The 19,191-nt window shown below is 41.4% G+C and overlaps 1 protein-coding gene and 1 non-coding gene across 4 annotated transcripts in view; both read left to right on the top strand.

Annotated features, from left to right (window-relative positions):
* The window catches only part of ABCB11 (ATP binding cassette subfamily B member 11), a 46,909-nt gene that overhangs the window by 16,759 nt on the left and 10,959 nt on the right, over positions 1-19,191 (top strand). Inside the window, exons 10-21 of one of the 3 annotated variants that reach the window (XM_086465001.1) lie at positions 674-848; positions 1,954-2,067; positions 4,059-4,169; positions 6,089-6,214; positions 7,015-7,218; positions 8,486-8,656; positions 9,028-9,235; positions 9,945-9,996; positions 11,307-11,385; positions 11,420-11,447; positions 14,075-14,094; positions 14,979-15,122. In XM_086465001.1, coding sequence (XP_086321127.1) covers positions 674-848; positions 1,954-2,067; positions 4,059-4,169; positions 6,089-6,214; positions 7,015-7,218; positions 8,486-8,656; positions 9,028-9,235; positions 9,945-9,996; positions 11,307-11,385; positions 11,420-11,447; positions 14,075-14,094; positions 14,979-15,122 — 1,432 coding nt within the window. Of the gene's footprint in view, positions 1-673; positions 849-1,953; positions 2,068-4,058; positions 4,170-6,088; positions 6,215-7,014; positions 7,219-8,485; positions 8,657-9,027; positions 9,236-9,917; positions 9,997-11,306; positions 11,448-14,074; positions 14,095-14,963; positions 15,123-19,191 lie in introns of all 3 variants that reach the window. The other 2 variants (XM_086464999.1, XM_086465000.1) reach the window with 2 other exon arrangements.
* TRNAG-UCC (transfer RNA glycine (anticodon UCC)) lies at positions 12,820-12,891 on the top strand. The gene has a single exon. It is a non-coding gene; the product is annotated as a tRNA-Gly (tRNA).

The following is a 19,191-nucleotide window of genomic DNA, read 5'->3' as shown; positions in this document are numbered from 1 at the left end:
CAACCTAATGTTGTAATGCACTTCAGAGTTATGCCAATTAGTCTCTAAATTTTACAATGACTGTTAGCTTTGAGAATGATATGCATGTATATTATAGAAATTTAGGTTTCAAATAACATTACATATGCAAAACCAGTTTCATAATTCAGTCAATCAGTGAAATAAAACATCAGCAATACTATCTTCAAGTCATTCCCACTTGTAGGCACATACTGTCAAATTTCCCCCTAAACATTGTCTGATATATCACTTTGCAGAACATCTGAAAACTTTGCATACTTTCAAGCGAAGTAAGAGAACTAGTTCCAGCAAGACTTAATGATTTGATGATATTAAGCTGCAAATTTCTCTTAAATTTGTATAAAATGTAACGTGTCTATAGGATGTGCTCTGAAGCGTTGGCCAAATTCTCAAATCCTGTGTCACTCTGCTAAAACCCCAAACCCCATGGTGATGTATCTGCACTAAGCTTGTCTTTTCTTGTGCTTGTTACACTAGAACATACCAGGATTTCATGATCTAGGAGCATTGCTGGTTTCAGCAGTGGTCTCTCACTTCAGAGTGAGAGCTGTCAACCTGATGTGGACCCATTGTTAACTATAGCACAGCCTTTTTGTTAGTCTTTGCCTATTTTGAATTTTTAATCTCCTTTTATTTTTCTCTTTTTCTACAGATATGATAAGAATCTGGTGTTTGCTCAGCACTGGGGAATTCGAAAAGGAATAATAATGGGTTTATTCACTGGTTACATGTGGCTTATAATTTTCCTGTGTTATGCATTAGCCTTTTGGTATGGCTCTAAACTTGTCCTTGAAGAAGAAGAGTATTCACCTGGCACTCTTCTGCAGGTACCCATTTTTGCGTGATGTAACTTTTCTGGACTTTCTTAAAACATCAATTCCGGAACACATGTTTGTAGTGTTCTGGTATCTGGTGGCTCAGCGGTAACAAACACTATATATGTCTTTTAAAGACCATTACTCAGTATATGTATGAAAGTATATGACATAATTGGCTAAGATTTAAAAAAAATCCAAGATTTGAATTGCAGCCTACTGTGGTCAGAATAATGCTTTCGTTTGAGAGCCTGCTCCACAATTGACAGAGGCCTGAAACTAGCTTTCCCATTTTGTGGGTCAGCATATGGCTTCTGGAATATTGGCTTCTCTGAAGAACTTACTTTGTGATGAAAAACCCCACTGCGGCAAAGAAAAACCTAACCAAAGAAAGTTTAATCAAATCTAACCTCTCTCTCATGAACAGTTTTTGTTCCTTTGAATCACTATTTTCTGTTGCTAACTGCCCACCCAGCTCTATAGATGACAAAGAATATGTAAACATATATGCTGATAAAATCACACATGGCTGTGGCTTCTGCGGCGTATACAAAAAACCACAGTAACCTGCACAGCACTCATACATGCACTTCTGCAGAGTAGATGCTTTAGACACTGATGACCTAAATGCAATACAACCAACATCTGCAGATATTTCGATTATTCGCTTTAAGCCAGGACTGCCCAAATGGCAGGCTCCAATCCAAACCCAGGGTAAATTTCTCCTGAATCTTGGTTAAGTCCTGGGTGTTCCTATGAGGCATCTATTTCTGCTCCTTCTCTGACTGTTGCACACCATGAGATCTCCCAACCATCAACAGCATGCAGTGCAAAACTTCCTGCTAAATGGAGCTTGGTAAATTACTCCGAGAACACTAAAATTGAGTCTTCTGTTCAAGGAGGATGTCTCCCACAGAAAGACGTCCCTGGAAGCATCCCTTCTAAGATGCATTTGTTTGCTTTCTTGTGGGCTAATTATGCTCATATAGTGAATCACTGCATCAGCTGCTGCACAAGAAGTCATTAAGCCACTGTAGTTTGATTTGCCTGTCTAAGCTCTAAACTGTAACAAAAATGTGATGTCATGTTTTGTTAATTTCTTTTTCCTCTTCTTCAGGTTTTCTTTGGTGTTTTAGTAGGAGCTTTAAATCTTGGCCAGGCATCTCCTTGTCTGGAAGCCTTTGCCACTGGCCGTGGGGCTGCAGCGAACGTTTTTGAGACAATAGATAAAGTAAGTAATGCGTTTCTAAGCTGTGCCACTTTGTAGTGGAAAAATAATTAAATAAGCGTCAAGCAGTAGTAGTTTTATCTGCTGTGTAAATGAGGAAAAACGAGTGCAATTGAAGGAAAATTGACTGTGCAATAGAAAGGTCTAGTGGAATGCACATAGGCTCAGAGAGGGTGTTGAGCAGATTTCTTAAATGGCCCGTTTCTGAATAATGAATTTTTACCTCAGCTACTGCTGTTTCTTACTCCCATTTCTCTTTACGTACCATTACTGATCAGTGCTGTCCCACGGTAAGTGTATAGGCAGGAAGTAATAGTCACCTTGCAGCCAAACCTGCAGCAAACATCTAGCTCCCAGCCTCTAGATGACATCAAAAGATGTGGCTCTATTGGCATTAGTGGCAAAGGTGGCTCTGTCACCTGTCCCAGAGCTACCCTGAATTAAAATAGGACCAAACAAGCACAGGCACTCATCACACAGCAGGCATAAATGTTAATCACAATAGTATCTTGGCAGACAGATATTTGAAATAAGGTTGTATGACAAAGTCTGAGAGCCACTTGAATTTATTAATGAAGATTCCTTTCTATGTCTGTATAGATTTAGTCGTTGGCAAAATACTGCTAGTTTCTTAGCAGTACATAGTATATCTCTGGTCATTGACAAGCTTTATTGTGCTAAAAACTGTGTAAACACATTAAAATGCTGCTTGTCAAAAGAGCACATTAAGGGTACATAAAGGCAGCTAGAGGGGCTGTGGTAATGCTAATGGCCTTTTATTAACACTTCAATGTTCTGTAATAACGATAACACATGCCTTATAAATGCACTTCATAAACTAAAGCTCTAAGATAAACCGAAAAAGAGATGAATAAGGGGAGGTTTTTTAGGGAAAAATTTAGAAAGCACAAAGAGTTACAACAGTAAGAATTAATCACAAAATTCAAGATAAGGTTGAGTTAGATAACCTCAGGGTAAAAAAGGCAAACTAAAGTGAGAATTAATCTGTCTAAAGAAAGGATGACAAAATTAGATCCATCTGCTTGCCACATTTGTAGATTTGTGATTAGACAGTAAAAGCACAGCTCTGCCCTGATACAGATTTTTTTCTGGCACTAAACTTATAGCCATGCTGAGATTCCCATTTGCAGGATCAATGAAACTTTTCTTCATAGCTTAGTATCTGAATTTAAGTAAGATACATTCCTGAAAAGGAACCAATCTTTTAGCTGTTCTTAGCATCTTAGAACATACACATTTCTTGTATTAAAACTCCCTTCAATCTCTTAGGCTACATAAAAAACCGTACATGTTTCAATTACCAAATATTGCTATTGCTATAGTTTTGGTTCATTCTCTGTATTCCATGCTTCAAAAATCTATCCTTAGAAAATTTGATTTCTTTGGGATTCCTCAAATTTCTCTTAGTTCTCTGCTCATGTCTAAGAGTCCACAATACCCAAGGCCTGGCCAAAAGTATAAGACCCAAGGCACTTCATGGGAAAACTTGAAATCAGGATTCCAGCTCTTAGGACTAGGTGTGCAAGGACGGCGTTTTAAATGCAAAGTGTGAAGCATGCAGATTTTCAGCAATGAATTGGTTGTTCAGTGTTGTAGGAGAATGTTTATATGAGGGAAGTAGTGCCATTTTATTCCTGAGGAGCTGACTAAATTAACTTAATCAAAATGCCTCACTCAGTCAACAAAAACTAGCTGAGTGGTTGATTGTGTTAATTGCAGTAAGCCTGAAATGAGAAAAGGGCACATTCATCTTGCCTGTACTACCCACCGGTGACATCTCCCCCATCACTTTGGCTTTCAATTTCATGTATCTTGCCTGCTACCCCTGGGGCAGAGCTTGCTGCTGGCTCAGTGCAGCCAAGTGCTGTTCAAACAGAAGTGCCATGGTTTTGTATGGTATTGGGAATATTTATCTACTGCAGCAGGGTTGGCTGTTTAACAGCAAATAAATAACACAATAAATTCTATCCTAGAAACCCACCATTGACTGCATGTCAGAAGATGGCTACAAGCTGGATAAAGTACGAGGTGAAATTCAATTTCATAATGTAACATTCCATTATCCCTCCAGACCAGATGTAAAGGTAATTATTCATCATCCATCCTGTGAACACAATTACTGTAAACAATCAAAATATCCCAGTTCTGCCAGCAATTTCTAGATTTTCAGCAGTTTTGTTTCCAGAAGCCCAGACCCTCTGTTTAAAAGTAGACTAAATAATTCTTCTGTTAAAGGGTTCTTCTCCTTACCATTCTGCTTATTTTACCATTCTGATATATCCATTGCCATATGTATTTCTTGCTGCTGAACATAAATTTGTAGTAATTTCAGACAAATTCACCTGCATACAGCTTCTCTTACAACTAATTATCCTCTTGTATCAACAAGTGGTCACAAGTGGTGTTCCACAGGGGTCAGTAGTAGGGCCACCTCTGTTTAACCTATTTACCAATGATCTTGACGAAGGGATAGAATGCACCCCTAGTAAGTTTGCAGATGATACCAAGTTAGATGGGAGTGTTGATCTGCGTGAGGGTAGGAAGGCTCTGTGGAGGGACTTGGACAGGCTGGACCGATGGGCCAAGGCCAACTGTATGAGCTTCAACAAGGCAAAGTGCCAGGTCCTGCACTCGGCTCACAACAACCCCATGCAGCGCTACAGGCTTGGGGGTGAGTGGCTGGAAAGGTGCCCAGTGGAAAAGGACCTGGGGGTGCTGGTTGACACACGGCTGAACATGAGCCAGCAGTGTGCTCGGGTGGTCAAAGAAGCCAATGGCATCCTGGCTTGTATTAGGAATAGTGTGGCCAGCAGGAGTAGGGAGGTGATTGTGCCCCTCTGTTCGGCATTGATGAGGCTGCACCTCAAGTACTGTGTGCAGTTTTGGGCACCTCAGTACAAGAAAGACGTGAGGTGCTGGAGAGAGTGCAGAGCTGGCGGAAGGCCTAGAGAATAAGTCTTATGAAGAGCGGCTGAGGGAACTGGGGCTATTTAGCTTTATGAAAAGGAGGCTGACGGGAGACCTTATTGCTCTCTACAAGTACCTGAGAGGACATTGCAGAGAGGTAGGTGCTAGTCTTTTCTCACAGGTAATTAATGATAGAACAAGTGGGAGCAGACTCAAGCTGCACCAGGGTAGGTTTAGGCTAGACATTAGGAAAAATTATTTTACTGAAAGGGTTGTCATGCATCGGAATAGGCTGCCCAGGGAGGTGGTTGAGTCACCATCCCTTAATGTGTTTAAAGGCTGTTTAGATGTAGTGCTTGGAGATACGGTCTAGGGGTGTAGGTGGAGTAGGGTTGATGGTTGAACTCCATGATCTCAAAGGTCTTCTCCAACCTGAATGATTCTCTGATTCTAAGTGCTAGAATGGGACACAAAGTAATAAGCTGAATTGTGCAAGGAGACTTTATAAAACTCTTCCATTAGCCTGGGGATGTGCCATGTGTCCCATTAAAATGCTAGGAAAAGGTACAGGAGCATTGGCTATATACCCCATTATTTCTCTGTTGCTGAGTTTGAATTAACAAATTCTCCTTGGAAAAGCAAATTATTGCATAAGGAAATGAGTGCTATTGCTTCTAAAGACAGAAGCATATAAGTATCATATATTTCTACATGATTTCACTCTTACATTCTTAATATTTATGCTTTAACAGGCTTTCATAATGCATGTGCAGTGTTCTTTACAGAGGATTTATTGCCAAGTTCCCCAATGGTATTAACTTGACTAGTTCTTAATGATGAACAACAGGAACAAAGATCAAAATCTGCATGCCTGTCATGGAAAACAGTGCTGTGCATGTATAAACCCTTCAAACAATGTAAAAATATTTGGCTTTCTTTTTCCTCTTTCTTCATAATCTTTTTCTGAATTTTGTAAAATTTCTTTGAATCTCCACTTTAAGATACAGAATATACCCAATTGGTTGCATGACTGTGACAGAAGTAGAATGGGTAGATTCTGTTTCTTTTTTTTTTTTTTTCTTTTTTTTTCCCCCAGATTTTGGATAACCTTAATATGATTATTAAAGCAGGGGAGACAACAGCTTTTGTTGGAGCTAGTGGAGCTGGAAAAAGTACAACAATACAGCTCATCCAGCGTTTCTATGACCCCACTGATGGCATGGTGAGTCTTCCAACGTAGAATGTGCTTCTTTAGCCTTAGGGACTTGAAAGAACAACACGGTGTCTTCTCCAAGGTGGGAAGGAAGACCCCTAACTTTATTTTATTTTTATTTATTTATTTATTTTTTTAAATGACCAAAATATCCTCTTGTGTGTTTCAGGGGAAAGCTGAACAGTGTTATCAAAAATAATTACGTGAAAGAGAAAAACTGTTAGGAGAAAATAAAAATTCAGAACTAGATCTAAGTAAAAACTATACCTATAGATAGAATAATTCAGGAGTGACAGATCATCTTCCATTCCAGAAAACACAGTATAGAACATTTCATCATTATCCCATAATATTGCTTTAGTATATGCAATTACTATTTAGTAATGGATTGGCTAAATATATAAATTACATCTATTAACAGTCTCATTCCATTTATGTGTTCCTAGTTGGCACAAATCACATACATGGTGACCTGTATTTGAATGTATAAAAGACAAAGAACCAATTTATTGTAGACATATAATCATAATTTTTATGATTACTTTCCACCTGGTTTTATTTCTGTGGCCAAGGAAAAAGAGGTATTGGGAAATGAATATCACAATTCCTAGGCCCAAGAACTAGCAAATACTACGGCCACTGCATTGCATTCTTTTGTGTAGGAAAGCTGGTTTTTACACTGGTCATGGAAACACAGCATCACAGGCCCTTCATTTCCATTGTGATTTTCTTTGTCTCTGAACCAGAGGGGATAATGTCCCAGACTTTTTTAAAAAGGTTTTTGTCCATGTTTTAATTGGCTTCTGTAGATTACCCTGGATGGCCATGACATTCGTTCCCTTAATATCCAGTGGCTACGCTCACAGATTGGTATTGTTGAACAAGAGCCAGTGCTGTTTGCCACCACGATTGCAGAGAACATTCGCTATGGTCGGGATGAAGCTACCATGGAAGAGATAATCAAAGCAGCCAAACAGGCCAATGCTTACAATTTCATCATGGAGTTGCCACAGGTATACTGTACCTTGTAAAATGCTTGGCAGAGTTTGATGGAAAAATAGAGAATCCTTTTGTCTCTTTCCCCCATGCAGCTGTTTGTGCTCAGGTGGAAGGGCAGAAGATTAATATAGATAGTAGGCAGCAGCCTTTCCTTTGGCTAGAGTTAATCAGGTCTTACTATGTGTATGTCACCAAGTTAAAAAAAAACACAACACAAAATGAGAAGAGTTAGTTCATCAGGAATTAAATGCACAACATTCAGTATCACGGTAATAATCATAGCGTGATTTTAAAATACGTATTTTTCATGCTATGGAGATCTCTTTCTGCTTAGGCCAAAAGCAATTTAGAGCCCAGACTCTCACTAACCAACATATGTTTTTTGAGCAGTCTGTGCTGATCCTCACAAGCTCAGCTCCTTGTACGAGCTCTGTAAGTTAGCTGGAGGTTACCTTCTCCCTGGTTCCTTCCATTATGACGACAGAGCTTTGACCAGTCATGTGGTATCCTCCTTACAAAGCCCATATTTGATAGTACTGGGCTGTTTACTGTTCTAGAATGTTATTTTGCCAAGTAGCTTCTCAAAGGGACATGTTACAACAGTGAACCTGATTGACAGGATTCAAGTACCATTAACTAATGTCAGTATATACTTTGTATCCTTCATCTATGCATTTCCAGGCTTCCAGGAAAATATTCATAGAAAGACTGTGTAAAGGCTCATGTTTCTTTCCTGGAAATGGAGGAATAAACAAGATTTGGCTCTAGGTGGATGTAATTATCTTTGCTCTTGAGATGCTAAGCTTTATGTTTTTATTTAATTCTCTACCTGAACCCGATGCCACCAGATTATGATGTCCATGAATCACCGACACAGTGTTCATGAGTCACAGGCCACCAGCAGACACGTCCAGCTCTGTGGAAAGTTTGCTGGCGAGTCATCTGATGGAGAGTGGGCAGGTGTTTCCTCTCCATTTCAGCTTTTGCTGATGCAGTCACTTTGAGCAAAACCAGAACATTTCACCTTTTTGGCAGTACATACTTTTGGCTTGGGTTGGAACCCCAGTTCAGGCAAAATGATGTTGTTTATTATGAAGGAAGTTATTTCATCAGTTCTCCTGATGCATCTGGTGCACTAATAATGTTTTTGTCTTTCAAAGATGACAATTTTTTAAGTCTACTCCCAGAACAAATCTGAGAGACATTTTACCAATGTCTTCACCAGAAGCTTAACGGACCTTTTTGTTACCTGTTTAATTTTCATTTTTTTCCTTCACATAGCAATTTGACACTCATGTTGGAGAGGGTGGAAGCCAGATGAGTGGAGGCCAAAAACAGAGGATAGCTATTGCTCGAGCTCTTGTGCGAAACCCAAAAATCCTGCTACTGGATATGGCTACATCAGCACTTGATAATGAAAGTGAAGCTACTGTCCAAGAAGCACTTCATAAGGTTTGCTATAGCATAGCATAAATTGGACTTAAAAGGGCAGAAATTATTTTTAATGCACTCTGCAGAGGGTGCTGCTCAATTGCTGCAGCAAAGCAGCAAAGCAGTGAGAAGCTTTCCTTAATAGCTGTTTCATATGCACAAGTAGAACCTTAGTATTATTGACAGAAAATAAATTTTTATTATATTGGACATTAACAGAAACCTGTAGCTCGCTTTGCTCAGAAGCAGGTGCTCGTCTATGGGCTATGGATGGAAAGTCAAAGTCAGCTGAAACCACTAGAAAGACTCCTGTTGATTTAGATTACATAGCGCTGGTTCCAAGCATTTCTGTGTGCAGTCCTGGGAATGGGGCTGTTGTTGTTCCCTGGCAGGCTCGCCTTGGCCGCACAGCAATCTCAATAGCTCACCGCCTGTCAGCCGTCAAAGCTGCCGATGTCATCATTGGGTTTGAGCATGGAAGGGCTGTGGAGAGAGGAACTCATGAGGAGCTCTTGAAGAGGAAAGGGGTTTATTTCATGTTGGTGACCTTGCAAAGCAAAGGAGACACAGCTCTTAATAAAGAAGCAACAGAAAGTAAGTGTTTTGTTTTCTTGTATAAAATGACATAAAATTCCACAGAATGCAGATTTTTTTTTTTTTTTTAATGAGGGCTGGTTGCTTCTTCTTTTTTCTTCCGCCTTTATTTTAGCATTCATAGAAGTAATACATTGATAGCCCTGGCCAAAGTGTTTATACTGCATATGCACTGAATGACCTTCCTAATATAGATCTGCCCTGAAACGTTAATCCTGACCTCCAATAGCCATCATTTTACAGCTCCATTTAGTGCTGACAGGCCAGTCCTGCTTCATCTGAAACTCAAGAAACTTACAGAGTATGCTGAAAACACCTTATTTGTTTTACTAGACACAAATTTGAATCAAAACTTCTGGCAATGGAGGTCTAATAGAAAGATCTGCTGTATTTTTGTGAAGCATCATACCTTGGATACAGTTTTCTTACAGTGTTAAAATGAGGAAACAGCCTTTAGCAGTCACATCCCAAGTGAGATGGTCCTTGGGTTAATATTCAGTTAACTTTATCATGTCAAATACAAATATAAAACCTACGGTACGTGTAGGTTGAATAGCAAGGTTGTATCACATTCCTAACCTTCCAGTTGTGGTTTGGAGACACTGCACTTTTTGCAGAGCCACAGTGGACTTTAGGTTGTATTCAATTTTAGCACAAACTGAAGAGTTCTATATACTATATTTCACAGCAGCAGAAAATAATGTGGTTGAGCCAGATCTTGAGAAAGCCCAGTCATTCAGCAGAGGAAGCTATCAGGCCAGTTTGCGGTGAGTCTCAAAAATTATTGCAAATCTCAGTATGTTTCCAGATCTCTATAGTTCATCCCACTATTCCAAAATCCCAATGGTGCTAATGAATCACTTCTCTGTATGTTGCGTAAAAGAGGGTGGAAGGGCTGCAAGCATTTTACTAAGACAGAGTTCACTTGGAAAGAAATAGCTTAGGTAATATGTTACTGATTGAAGGCCCATGGATACATACCAAGACTCTTAATTTTGCTCCCCTTTCTATCCATAGTACCTTCTCTCCAGTTCTGGTCTACTGTAGTAATGTTCCATTTTAAATATTACTACCATACAGCCATGTATTTGTATTATCTAATGCACTTCCAGTCCAGCCACTTGAAAAATGACTTGCTGTGCAATTACTCGAGAAATCAATGCAATGTACAAGGACATTTTTATTATGGCTTCTACCTGATAAAAGCTAAAGCATTTTTACAAGCCAGACTGTCTTGTAGCTAGACACTTACTATTTCTTTCAGGCAAGCCCATGTCAGATGTATGCAAATGCCTCCTACATTACAGGGTTATGTTTTGTCAGGGATAGAGGTCGACTGTTTCAGCATCCTGTTTTGCTAGACTGAATTACTTGATAGTGATAACGGTGAATTGATTTGGTGTCTTAACAGCTTGCGCAAATATAGTAGGATACACCACAATTTTACCTAAGAAATACACGGTGCAGGGTACATAGAATCACAGAATCATTTTGGTTGGAAAAGACCTTTAAGATCATCAGGTCCAGCCATTATCCTAACACTACCAAGCCCACCACTAAACCATGTCCCTAAGCACCACATCTATACGTCTTTTGAACACCTCCAGGGATGGTGACTCCACCACCTCCCTGGGCAGCCTGTTCCAATGTCTAACCACTCCTTCGGTAAAGAAATTTTTCCTAATGTCCAATCTAAATGTCCCCTGGCACAGCTTAAGGCCATTACCTCTTGTCTTGTCATTAGCTACTTGGGAGAAGAGACCAACACCAGCCTTACTACAACTTCCTTTTAGGCAGTTGTAGTGAGCAATAATGTCTCCTCTCAGCCTATAGACATATAAGTCAACATCTGAATGGTGGGGGTGGAATATGATTTTGAAAAGTATTTGTCCCTGTTGTGGGATATTTTCTTCTCAAGAAGCTGAGAGAACACAGAAAAAGAAAGAAAAAGTCTGTGGGATTCCTGTTATTTGCTTCAATGAATCCTGATTTAGTTGATAGGAAAACTGCACCTGCTTTGCGAGCAAGTACTGTTACTGAGCTGGTGAAGAACAGACCATTTCTGTCCTTTTTACAGAGCTTCACTTCGGCAGCGTTCCAGGTCTCAGCTCTCTAATGTGGTCCCTGACCCTCCTTTATCCATTGCAAGAGATCATGCAGAGTCTATGTATCTTATGCCTTCTTATGGAGAAGATGACGGACAAGCAAAAAAGGTCAGGTCCAATAGTTTGTTATTAAATTTTCGACATTACAGGTTATATTACTTGGTAATGATAACCTGTAGATATGTGCCTCTGTTATAGGAGTTGTTGGCAGATACATGTTCTTAGATTGCCCCTTTTCTCTACTTAAACAAAAACATGGCTTCAGTTCTTATCCTTTGTGTAAAACTTAGGCTGCATTTTGATGTCTGTTATGCTTATTGGTGTATATAAAATTTTTAGCAGAGCATGACCTGTTGGTAAATTGATATATGTTATAGATTAAGTTGAAAAAGACATATTCATAAAAGCTGAATTAATTGACAAAAAGCAAAATGCTCAGTCTGTGAAATGTAATAGCCACTGAGCTATACAAATGACACTGCTTCTTGTTCAGTAAAGAGTAAATTCACTTTTGTCTCAAAATCATCTGGAGACTTGACTAAAGAGGGACCCTCACTGCACACTAACCCAGAGCCCTTTTCCTGACGGTGTCCTTGTGCAACCAACTGGCATAGAAAACAAAGACAGCATGCCTTAAAATTATGCAAAATATGTAGGAATATATTTGGAAACCCACAGAAACAGTGGGTTTCCAAAGTGCTTATTAAGTTCCCTGCGCCAGTTTGCATGGCTATGGTTGTTCTGTGCAGAGAGCAGCTGTTCGAAGTCACTGTTCTTGCTATTGCTAAGCCTATTGTGTGGATAAATAGAGGGCTTTAGTGCTGTCACTCTGGCACTAGCTCAGAAGGAAGAGAAAATACAAGATTCTTCCACCCATTCATCCTTCCACATTTCCAGCAGATAGGTCTTCACAGTGTCTGTTTTTTCTGGGCATTTTCAGCCATATGAACTGAGGGAGACGAGCAGCGCTCAGCACACTGAGTGCTACAAAAATTCTGCACAAATCAAACTGCAGGGTAAGTTATAATTTGATGATGAATATCCTGCTCTTACTGGGAATAATTATGGGAATTCAGCATATAGTTTGAGGATATTTCACAGAAGGGAGGCATAATTAGCATGTGTAAAGCCTGAATCCAGCTATCACTCTGAGATCTCCCTTGTTTTAATTATACAGCATACCTGTTAATTTGACGCAGAGTGTGATCAGTGTGTTCACCCAAAATACTTTAAAATAATATTTAAGAAGATTCCATGAGTGACACAAAAAGCTGCTTGTGAGGAAGAAGTTTAGGTTTTGGCACTGGCTATTGCATCACACCTCACCTGGAGGCAGCAATTTGGAACAGCCTGAGTTTCAGTGTCAGAAAATCTTAAAGTACTCATAATTAGCCTCTGAAGTTGGAATCAGTAGAGCTGCACAAGGTATGAATCACTCTGTTTTCCTCTGGGGAGTGAAGGTAGTCTTTTGCCATGTGGCACTCAGCGTTGGTGGTATAGTGGTGAGCATAGCTGCCTTCCAAGCAGTTGACCCGGGTTCGATTCCCGGCCAACGCAGCAGCCTGGCTTTTGCTATAACTCAGGGAAAAAAGGAGGGTTTACCACTCTTGGAAGAAAGGGCAGGTAACTCAAGAAGACTATAGGGTTCTTGTTAGGTCATGCAGAGGGAAAATTAGAGACACAAAAGCTGTCTGGAGAGACAACAAAAAATATTTCTATAAATACATTAACAACAAAAAGAGAGCAAGGAGAATCGAGGCAGACAAGCTATCCTCAAGGTAATCAGCCCCCTGAGCTGGAAGACAGGGATGGAGAGCAGAATAAACCCTGCATAATTCAGGAGGAAGCAGTTAACGACCTGCTTTGCCACCTGGCCATCCACAAGTCTGTGGGGCTGGATGAGATCCACCTGAGAGTACTGAGGGAGCTGGCAGAGGAGCTGGCCAAACCACTAGCCATCATTTATCAGAAGTCCTGGTCAACAGGGGAGGTCCCAGGCTACTGGAGGCTTGCCAATATGTCGCCCATCTACAAGAAGGGCTGGAAGGAGGATCCAGGGAACTACAGGGCTGTCAGCCGGACCTCAGTACCAGGGAAGATTATGGAGCGGTTCATCTTGAGGGCACTCACATGGCATGTGCAGGACAACCAGGGACTCAGGCCCAGCCAGCATGGGTTCATGAAGGGCAGGTCCTGCTTAACCAACCTGATCTCCTTCTATGACCAGGTGACCTGCCTAGTCGAAGAGGGGAAGGCTGTGGATGTCATCTACCTGGACTTTAATAAAGCTTTTGACACCATCTCCCACAGCATTCTCCTAAGCAAGCTGGCGGCTCATGGCCTAGACAGCTGCACGCTAAGCTGGGTTAAAAACTGGCTGGATGGCTGAGCACAGAGAGTTGTGGTGAATGGAGTTAAATCCAGCTGGCGGCTGGTCAGAAGTGGTGCCCCCAGGGCTCAGTATTTGGGTCATTCTTGTTTAATATCTTTATTGATGATCTGGATAAGGGGATTGAGTGCTCTCTCAGTGAGTTTGCAGATGACACTAAATTGAGTGGGAGTGTTGATCTGCTCGAGGGCAGGAGGGCTCTATGGAGGGATCTGGACAGGCTGGACCGATGGTCCAAGGCCAACCGTATGAGGTTTAACAAGACCAAGTGCCAGGTCCTGCACTTGGGTCACCACAGCCCCATGCAGCGCTACAGGCTTGGGGGTGAGTGGTTGGGAAGGTGCCCAGCAGAAAAGGACCTGGGGGTGCTGGTTGACAGCCGGCTGAACATGAGTCAGCAGTGTGCTCGGGTGGCCAAGGCCAACAGCATCCCGGCCTGTATCAGAAACAGCATGGCCAGCAGGAGTAGGGAGGTGATCGTGGCCCTGTACTCGGCACTGGTGAGGCTGCACCTCGAATCCTGTGTGCAGTTTTGGGTCCCTCACTACAAGAAGGACACTGAGGTGCTGGAGCGTGTCCAGAGAAGGGCAACGAAGCTGGCGAAGGGTCTGGAGCACAGGTCTGATGAGGAGTGGCTGAGGGAACTGGGGTTGTTTAGCCTGGAGAAGAGGAGGCTGAGGGGAGACCTTACCGCTCTCTACAGCTACCTGAAAGAAGGTTGTAGTGAAGGTGGGGGTCAGTCTCTTCTCCCAAGTAACAAGTGATAGGACGAGAGGAAATGGCCTCAAGTTGTGCCAGGGGAGGTTTAGATTGGACATTAGGAAAAATTTCTTTACCGAAAGAGTGTTCGAACATTGGAACAGGCTGCCCTTGGGAAGTGGTGGAGTCACCATCCCTGGGAGCATTCAAAAAACATGCTGATATGGCACTTGTAGACATGGTTTAGTGGGCATGGTGGTGTTAGGTCAATGGTCGGGCTTGATGATCTTAGAGGTCTATTCCAACCTAATGATTCTATGATTCTATGATTTATGTAACCCTCTCATGACTTCCTAGCCCTACAAAAGAGCTCCAGACAGCAGCCAAGACCCACCATTGCCCCTTCCTGTACAAAGCTAGAGCAGCTGTTTGGGCACTAGATGGCCATTTAACAGACTATGCTAACTATTTTATCTCACTTTCAAAGGAAAAAATCACTTGGGGAATGCATGCCCTTCCTAAATCCAACCTGTTTTCTCAGGAATCTGTTGTGGAGGAAGATGTCAAGCCTGTACCATTTACCAGAATTTTGAAATACAATGCCTCGGAATGGCCATACATGGTGCTTGGATCTCTGGCAGCAGCTGTGAATGGAGCAGTCAGTCCACTCTATGCTTTGTTATTCAGTCAGATTCTTGGGGTATGTTATGGTAACATTTTAAAATGTATTTTAGCTCTGAAGCAGAGGGGAGTGAATGTATGACGCAAAATTTGACATGTTTTGGGCAAATCTTTACATCTCATCAAGTAATTGGGGTTAGCCTTCTTGCCTGTAAACAGTTATTCAGTAGAGATATTTATTTCACTGTCATCACACTATTGTGTGAGCTCTTTGAAGGGGTAGGCTCATTAGCATTTGTCATGTGTTCTTCATTATCTCTTTTGTTCACTTCGCAGGAGCTGTTGGGAGTGGGTTTGTATACTTGCATACAGTTTATTTTAGATGAGACAAGATGTACCCATGTGCAGGTACAGTGGAGAGAGAGACATGCAGAGGTCCTTCCCTGCAGAATTTTATTCTACAAGCTTGGCCAAGCCTTTGAGAAAGCTTTGGATCAGATCCAAAAAATACTTCACCTTTTTTTTTTTTTCATACATTTCAGGCAGCTCTTTGCTGCGTGCTCCCCGCAGAATGTCCAGGGAGAGAGAGAGAATTGTAACAGGGTTCACCAGCAAAAAGTAGACTTGCGTCAACAAGTTTGACAAGATGAACAGGAAATAGGAATATGCCTTAAACCTTGGCATTCACTAAAGGACGCATTACCATCAAAATTCTCAGCCTCGCTTGAAACTTTTCAAGTGTTCAACCATGACTGTTTTTACCTTCAAAAACTTCTGTAATAGAAAGAGAATGCTTCCCCTTTTGCAAAACAGCTTTTTGGGGAAACATTTGCCAAGTTAGTGGGAAACTGAAGGGCTGCCTGAAGAAATTCAGTGCTGCTCTAACTAATGCCTAGGAAAGTGTCCTAAATTTTCAATAATTAGAAGGCTAGAGAAAACCCCTGTTGACGCTGTTTTTTACCAGGCAAAGTAATGACAAATTCACTGGGAAAATAATGGGAATGCCACTGTCATTTTGAGGTTTGGGTACCCACCTGAGATACGATAAAAATTGTGTTGTCATTCCCACTTACTTGTTTAGGTCACGGTAGGTACATGTGTGTGCAAGGAATATACGACCTAAAGGGCAGACATTCTTCTAGAAACTGGAGGTCCGAAACCTTTCAGGCAGGAAAGAGTGAATGAATGAATGAATGCCCCAGATCTGAGCTACTGATTAGGAAAGGGTTTCGAAAATGCTCCTAATAGCAGTGCCAGCAATCTATCAAAAGAAAGATTGACCTTTTGCTTTTTTGTTTTTTCACGGGGGTTGTTTTGGCTTAGACATTTCTCTTGGGGAAGTTACTCAGGACTTTGATATTTACTTGCAGCTTCATGTTTGCCAGCTCAGACCCAGGGAGGGGCAGAGCAAAAGCTGTCCCAGTCCCTGTTGATCTGATTAGTGGCTCCCAGCCAATGTGCTTGGCCTTTTAGCTGTAGGTGTGCCACCTCCAAACGCTTTTTGACTGTCTAGACCTCATGCCAAAGACTGTGTCTCTCACTAGACAGCAAGTGAGACACTGCTATGTGCATTCTGCCATTAATCTAACCTTTGATTCCTTTTGAGAGAGGTTTTCTAGACACTGGGAGGTCTGCGGCTGATGTCATCCTGCAAGATGCTAAACGCCTTCATTGCCAAGGATTAATTTCTTCTCTTGAAGGTCTCAGTCCATCAAAGGAGAGAGGCTGCAAGAAAAAAACAAGTCATAATGAATGTGAGCAAAGTCCAAAATCTGTGTTTCATTATTCATAAATTTAAAACCTTTCTGCCTGGTGCTGAGGCAGCCAGGCAGATGGAATATGCATCTGCGTTCCAGGCTATCTGAATATCTGCAGCGATGTTGTGACAGACAAGTGGGCTTGTACTCTGCGACCAATATGCTGGGGAAGTGAGGGGAGAAATCCCCACAGCTATGAAATGAAAGGATAAATTTAGCAAAGTCTGCCTTGAAGTTTCTCGGAAATTAATCCCAAAAAGTGAATGAAGAACTGGATAATACTGGATATGTCTTCTGATCAGTTCAGATCAGAAGTGTACCTTCGGAACAAATTTCTGAGTGGTTTCTTCTTACTATACTTTGATTCCCGCTGTGGAACTGTCTCACAGTATGGGAACTGGATCTTTTCTCAACTGGAAGATGTGCTCCAACTGCTATTGGATGTGTAGCCCATGGCCCCAGATAAGGCAGTCCATACTAAAACTGCTGAAACTTATGTAATCTGAACATGGACACTTCAGCAACAACTCTTTCCTTTTATAGACCTGACACTATTGTCGGTGCTACCTATTACTATAATCAGTGTTATTTTTTTAAATCAAGAACATAGGTCAAAAACTTAGCTGCGACAGATTTGCGCGGGGAAAAAAATCCTCTGTTTGCAATACAGAGATCTCTTCCCAAGGAACGTTATCCATATTTCCTTCTGAAGGGCTATAAAGTGCTATTGCTCTCAGTTTAGGGAGAGTGTGAGCACATACTTCAGCCCATTGCTTTTCTCAAGCTGGGATGCTTCCTTGAATTTAGAGCTTGCAATAGGAATCCCAGATTGACCAGTAACTGGCTTCACCAGGAACCCTCAAGGTGTCTTGCAGACACTGCAGTTCTCTCAGCCTTTATCTAGAAGCAATGGAGAGTCCGGCCACAGGAACTGGGAGGGCCTTTCACTGCATAGTTCTTGCATAAGAGAAAGTGGGGGAACTACTTTGAATGTGGGTGATAAGGATAGAATATTAAAACAAAAGCTCACAGCACTCTCCCTTTTCAAGAGCACCTTTCATAAGCATGGCTATGGATCCAGCCTCCCTGAAATCAGGAACTGTGTTGCCTTTGACTTTCTTGAAATGAAGACTCCCACTTAGTCTTGCCTACCATCTAGCCATACAGAAGCAATGAACAAAGGCTAATTTATAACAAGTATAAATACTTACTGGGACTCGCTGCAAGGTCCTAGGGCAACTGTTTATCTCTCTTTTCAATGCTCAGTCTTGTACTTGATATTTATTTTTTCAACTAAAGCGAAAAAGTGTGAAAAGAAAAAATGTTATATTCAATCCATGTGTGGAGTCATCCCAGTGTTTCTGGATGACTGTGCAAAGACAGCATGCAAATCACTTGTGAAAAAGCCATTGGCATTTCTGGAGAGTCGTGTTTTTCATCCCAGTTCACAACTATATAATTATTATGATCCATCACATACTGTGTCTATCATGCTGTTTATTAGTTTTACTCATTAGAATTCCTATTCATTTCAACAGAGATTTTGCTGATGTTTTTTCATGTGAAAAAGTACCACAGCACTATAATTAACATGACATAGATGTTAACACATGTTCAAAATGATGAGTAGTTAGCTATTGCCCTAGTTGTTTTAGGCTAGCTATGCGTGTGGCATGACCACTACTATGAAGTGCATTTTCTCATTCATGTTTAGATATTGCATACCATGATGATACAGCAAATACCATCACAGCAATTCTAAAATCCAGAATCTTCGTAGGACACAGTTTATGCATGCACTGAATTCACCTTATATCTCATTCAGTCCAAGTACAAACATGAGCTGTGGCTTATACCTGCAAGTAGCAGAAGTAGTTTAACGACTTCAGGTAGGTTAACTGATCTACCTATCGACTGCTCTGACTGAAAGGAGTTGCTAAAGGATGGCCTTAGATTTGGACCACTACTTCAGCAGCAGCCAGTAACACTGGCAGGTGTTGAAAAAGACCAGATATTAAGAACGAGAGGCAAAAGGAAAATACCATGGAGACTGGAGCAGAATGGGTGGAGGGGCTCTACTTTAGGCACTGATGCTTTTCCTGAAGTACACAGCAGTACGCGAATAGCTCGTATCCACACTCCTTCAGAAAAAGACAGTAGGTTCCTCTTGAAGCCTACCTGTAGCAATTACAGCATTCGTTAGTGTTGTGCAAGGAGAGACGCACTAGGGTAGAACTATTTATACAGAGTTCATTTTGTATGGCCTAATAAGGTTGCAAATGGCATGGATTAGGGGGGAGGTAAGGGAGCTACTGCACTGTGCTTTGTCACTATGCTATTTATTTCGTTGCTGTTCTCTGGTTATCACACTGGATCTTGTTTAGAGGGGGG

This window comes from Leptosomus discolor, chromosome 5 (genome assembly GCF_034619465.1).
Source record: "Leptosomus discolor isolate bLepDis1 chromosome 5, bLepDis1.hap2, whole genome shotgun sequence".
Taxonomy (NCBI): domain Eukaryota; kingdom Metazoa; phylum Chordata; class Aves; order Leptosomiformes; family Leptosomidae; genus Leptosomus; species Leptosomus discolor.
Note: the sequence above shows the minus strand (reverse complement) of the source record. Positions and strands in the feature narration are given on the sequence as shown.